The sequence below is a fragment of the Haliotis rubra genome, unplaced genomic scaffold (genome assembly GCF_003918875.1).
Source record: "Haliotis rubra isolate DU_JTF1 unplaced genomic scaffold, ASM391887v1 Scf339, whole genome shotgun sequence".
In the NCBI taxonomy this organism is placed as follows: Eukaryota; Metazoa; Mollusca; class Gastropoda; order Lepetellida; family Haliotidae; genus Haliotis; species Haliotis rubra.
This window is the reverse complement of record NW_025767012.1, coordinates 1,137,653-1,143,197: the sequence shown is the minus strand read 5'-3', so window position 1 is coordinate 1,143,197 and position 5,545 is coordinate 1,137,653. Positions and strand designations below refer to the sequence as shown.

At 38.4% G+C, this 5,545-nt stretch overlaps 1 protein-coding gene across 1 annotated transcript; it reads left to right on the top strand.

The window, feature by feature from the left end:
• The first annotated feature begins 1,331 nt into the window (after positions 1 to 1,331).
• LOC124284545 (BTB/POZ domain-containing protein 16-like) lies at positions 1,332 to 5,339 on the top strand. Its single transcript, XM_046720622.1, has 4 exons — positions 1,332 to 1,403; positions 1,609 to 1,710; positions 2,228 to 2,416; positions 4,563 to 5,339. Exons 1-4 carry the CDS (start codon positions 1,344 to 1,346, stop codon positions 4,629 to 4,631), a joined length of 420 nt encoding a protein of 139 aa, XP_046576578.1. The 5' UTR covers positions 1,332 to 1,343; the 3' UTR covers positions 4,632 to 5,339.
• The last annotated feature ends 206 nt before the right edge of the window (positions 5,340 to 5,545 follow it).

The window sequence follows — 5,545 nt, the reverse complement described above, 5'->3', positions numbered from 1 at the left end:
GAGTCACACTACAGTGATTGTATTGCTGTAGACACATACTATAGTGATGGTATTGCTGTAACGAGGCACTGTAGTGATGGTATTGCTGTAGAGACACACTATAGTGATGGTATTGCTGTAGAGACACACTATAGTGCTGATATTGCTGTAGAGACACACTATAGTGATGGTATTGCTGTAGACACAAACTATAGTGATGGTATTGCTGTAGAGACACACTATAGTGATGATATTACTGGAGACTCATACTATAGTGATGGTATTGCTGTAGACTCACTATAGTGGTGGTATTGCTGTAGACACATACTATAGTGATGGTATTGCTGTAGACACTCACTATAGTGATGGTATTGCTGTAGACACATACTATAGTGGTGGTATTGCTGTAGAGACACACTATAGTGATGGTGTTGCTGTAGACACATACTATAGTAATGGTATTGCTGTAGACACTCACTATAGTGATGGTATTGCTGTAGACACATACTATAGTGATGATATTACTATAGACACCCACTTTAGTGATGGTATTGCTGTAGACACCCACTATAGTGATATAGTACTGTGGTACCATTTATGGTATTGCTAGTGACACACTATAGTGATGATATTACTGTAGACACACACTATAGTATAGTGAGTGGTATTGATGTATATAGTGATGGTAGACACACTATAGTGATGGTATTGCTGTAGACAGTGACACACACATAGTGATGGTATTGCTGTAGACACATACTATAGTGATGGTATTGCTGTAGAGACACACTATAGTGATGGTAATGCTGTAGACACAAACTATAGTGATGGAATTGTTGTAGACACATACTATAGTGATGGTATTGCTGTAGACACCCACTATAGTGATGGTATTGTTGTAGAGACATACTATAGTGATGGTATTGCTGTAGACACATACTATAGTGATGGTATTGCTGTAGACACATACTATAGTGATGGTATTGCTGTAGACACTCACTATAGTGATGGTATTGCTGTAGACACATACTATAGTGATGGTATTGTTGTAGAGACATACTATAGTGATGGTATTGCTGTAGACACATACTATAGTGATGGTATTGCTGTAGACACACACTATAGTGATGGTATTGCTGTAGACACCCACTATAGTGATGGTATTGCTGTAGACACACACTATAGTGATGGTATTGCTGTAGACACATACTATAGTGATGGTATTGTTGTAGAGACATACTATAGTGATGGTATTGCTGTAGACACATACTATAGTGATGGTATTGCTGTACCTACACTTGCTAGTGATAAGTAATGACATTACTCTCAATGAATGTCTGCTGCAGCTACAGGGTGGTGGAGACATGTCTTCCCTGAAGAACTTCAACACATCAGCTGTGAGACAGGGCTTCATTGTGGATGATGTGAGTAATCCCCCCTCATGCCCAGGGATCATGTGTGTTAGCTGTCCTGTAAGAATTTTATCTATCGACATGTATTGATAATAATCCATGAGTACAGTTTTAAAATTTGGCTTGATATCTATATTGGACAATGTACAGGTAGTTTTGTCCAACTAATACTTTTGACAACTGTCAACCTATAAACAATCTTCTACTCTGAACACAGGAGCCTCATTACCACTCTGAGATCCTCTCTCTCCACGGCTTTCATTTTGAACTGAAGGCTGTTCGCCAGAGCACAGCAGGAACATATGTCTTCTACATGCAGGTAACAGAACCGGGATCACTTGTATAGTGAACTATGTTTATAATGTACATGCTTAAAAACACTGACAGGTTTACAAACCGTTTCCGGGAGGGGGTATTTGCTGGTCCTGGCACAGAGTACATGTACATCTATATTACTAAATGCATGTTAGTAGCTATAGTATGGTTATGATGAACTAAAGTAAGTGGTCCATTTGAGTTTGAACTTTCGTTAGAACCAGTGTAGTATACCAGTGTGGAGTTGTACAGTGCATCTTTTCCTGGTTATCTCCCTTTGTTGGGCTCTACTCTCCACAGCTCATGCTTCTAATATCATGTCTTCTATTCTTTGAGTAGTATATATCTCTCTGTAGAGTGTACATATCTAGTAGTTATGACATTGTGTAATCTGGACATCAGAATGGGGTAACATGAGCAGTTGATGATCATTCTGAAAATACTTCTATAAACAAATTCTTCACGAATATGGACTTACTTTCACTCTGACACGATCGTTCTGCTCTCATGCTGCTTCCCAGCGCCTCCGTCCAGGTGATCCTATCCTGAGTTTCCGCCAGTGTGAGAGACACACGTTTTCCATGCGGCCTGACCGTGAGGTGCGCTATTGTATCACAGTGCAGTACCGCCAGGGTGGGGAGAACCAGCTCACCACCACGGGGCTACTCACACACAAGTTTGGTCTCGGGGAGAAGACAAGCAAGAGTGAGGTGGGTGCTGGTTTTATGTCTGATAGAACATGGATTCTTAAAATAGTGTCTCAACCGCTGGCCAAGGAAGAGATATTTATGGGATTTGTGTTCTTCAAAAAGAGCTTCCTTTGAGTGTTATTAAGTGAGTCTTTGTGAATGTTTTTCAAGATTTTCTTGTTTATTGTGTAGGGGCGTTGGGGTAGCCTAGTGGTTAAAGCGTTGGCTCGTCACGCCGAAGACCCGGGTTCGAATCCCCACATGGGTACAATGTGTGAAGCCCATTTCTGGTGTCCCCCGCCGTGATGTTGCTGGAATATTGCTAACAGCGGCGTAAAACCAAAACTCAGTCAGTCAGTTGTTTATTGGGTAGTGTGTGACTTTATTATGTATCGGAACTTGGGAATTTTGATCGTAATGTGATACTTATGTCATTTTGATTGTTAGAGGTGACCAAACAAAAGGGCTGGGCAGGCCTAGTGATTTGGTTGAGTGCATGTTTAACTCTTTCAACACCAGTCAACCAGAGGCATTTAGTGCCATGACACCGAGTTCCCAGAGACTCTGAGGTCATAGATGAAGCCTATGTTTATGAAGGAAATTATAAGCTTGTAAAACGTTATTGCTACTACATCCCATACACCATTTAAAAGATCTAATCCTTCTGTTGATAAATATGACGTTTATTTTTATAATATTATTCAAATAATACAACTACAACTTAAATAAAATAATTTTTTAATGAAAATGCAAGCTTACATTTATAACCTCCCGATAAACCACGAAGGAAGCAAAAACTATGGCGATTATTTTCAATTTGTGACATGTCATAACATGTCCGTGCCTTTTCTTTCATATTTTCATTTTTACGTAATCAGAAAAATTATTATAAAAGATTTCTTAAATAATATGTATGGTCAGCCTATTTCCCTATATCTGTGGCTTTCCGCCGGTAACATGACATAACAACGGAAAATACCTCCGTTTTTGAAGCTTCAGATGAAAACATGGGAGGCTTAATCGCTTGATGTCGGTATCGCTCGAAAGCTCTGAACCTCAACAACATCACTGAACCCTTGCCGAGTATTTTCACAGTTGTAAGAAGCGATTTTATTGGATAAAATTGGTTTCTAATGACGCCTTTTCGCTACAGTCTGCTTTTAAGGGTCTCGATTGGTCAAAATCAGACACGCGTGACATGAGGCAGCCAATCATATTACGGCAATGGATACCGTCCTCGTGAAACGAAAATCTCCAGATTTAGACGAAAGTTTTGGGTAAAATAACGCTATTTTGAACATATTAAGCAAGAAATCGCTACATAGACGTAAATTATGGAACCTATTGGACGATCGTGCTAGGTTATGACCTATGACAAAAATGCTTCATGTACATATTTTCAAGATTAAACATCGCGTGTCCGAAAGCGTGAAGATTGAGGCGGCGAGAGCCGAGATGTCAGTTGTCAGTGACTTGACTTACATTACATGATCGCACAAAAAGATGGAAATAGTAATTTTATATGTATGTTTGACAACTTTTATGAATGCTATTGTTGATTTTATTCATTAGTTTATTCAATTTATTTAATGAATTCCTCGAAACATCGTTACTTTGCTCTTTGACAACGTTATTGTGGACCCGCTGCCGAAGCATGTGTCCGAGAATCGTTGTTTTCAATAACATTGCGAAAAATAGTTTATAATTTTAATTCTGCTGATAATATATGATAAATTGAAATTTAATAAGTGTTTTCAGACATTGTGAAATGTGATAGATATAATATATGAATCATAAGTCAGGTAGGTTCCTGAAATTATGTCTGATTTTGACGTGACTACTGCCTGGCCGCTTAAGCGGCCTGCGGTGTCTGGGGACTCATAACGTTGTGGCCGCTTAAGCGGCCTGCGGTGTTGAAAGGGTTAATAACAAAAGGGGAGATATTGTTGTTCAGACTATCAATCACTTGATTGTCTGATCAAGATTGGATTATTTACACATTTTCATTATATGGCTGGAGTACTGCCAAGTGTAATGTTGACAAGTGACAACAACAATAACACTTGTCAAAATATTGATGTTACTGTAAATATTTGTAGATGTGAAGCTGAGTTAAACCTAATGCCCTCTCTCACCTGTTTCACTCACTCACTCACTCTGTATACAGGTGATCAAGATGGAGGGTCTGCAGAAGCCGATCTATGTGACGTTCGCCATCATGTTTCCCGCATCCTGAGAGGCTCTCAATACAGACATGCGATACTGTGATAAAACTGACATTTCATTTGTCTATGTTATGAGTGGCAATGTGCAAATAACAGTCATAATATTTTATTTATGTTTATATACTTTATTTTATCACACTTGTACATTTTGATATTGATATATGGTCAGTATGCAGGCAAGTGAGCCAATGTGCATGAAGATAGACATACGGTACATGTATATATACTTGCTCACTTTGAAAATCTATTTACAAAAACATATACTTATACATATACAAATCGACATAATAGATCAATGTGAGTGTAATCTTGAAGGAGTAAACCCTTCATGTTGGTGATGAGCATTTTTCTTAATTTTGGGTGATGCATATATTTTCCAGTTTGTTTGCTTTAACTGTATTCATTTTGAAACATGTATTGGAATCTCACTGTCATTATTTCATACATCATGAGCAAACACTGGTCATCTATACATGTGTATTTAGGTCTGCGGTGCCTTGTCCCCCCCACCAGTGATCTCCCTTCCACTAGGATCACTGACATTATTATATCTGTGCCTATGCGTGTGTTATTGTGAGCGTTGGAGTTGGCACCCTGTGGTATTTCTTACTGCTTTGTCTATATTTCAATACTCAGTTTGGACAGTTGATGCATGGTCATCTATGTTTAATTCTAAGTGTTGATAGTGCATTTTGTGGTGAAATAAACTGTCTATCAACTCATTGTCTGTTGTTGTTTGTAGACATTGATGTAAATATATGAGAGGTCCTAGATCACTAGAAGGTTTTTTATCTGCCATTGTGATCAGGGTTGGCAGTAAAAATTCTATACTTTCTCATTGATTCCAGCACGAAAAATACATGGATATTTGCATGATCAAATATACAGATATACAAATATTTGGAGGAAAATGTTTTAAGTCAAA

Excerpts from the sequence above, each read along its gene's own strand:
- LOC124284545 (XM_046720622.1), top strand. The coding sequence starts at position 1,344 with ATGTCTTCCCTGAAGAACTTCAACACATCAGCTGTGAGACAGGGCTTC. Across the intron at positions 1,404-1,608 it reads AGGGCTTCATTGTGGATGAT|GAGCCTCATTACCACTCTGA; the intron begins GTGAGTAATCCC and ends CTCTGAACACAG. Across the intron at positions 1,711-2,227 it reads CATATGTCTTCTACATGCAG|CGCCTCCGTCCAGGTGATCC; the intron begins GTAACAGAACCG and ends GCTGCTTCCCAG.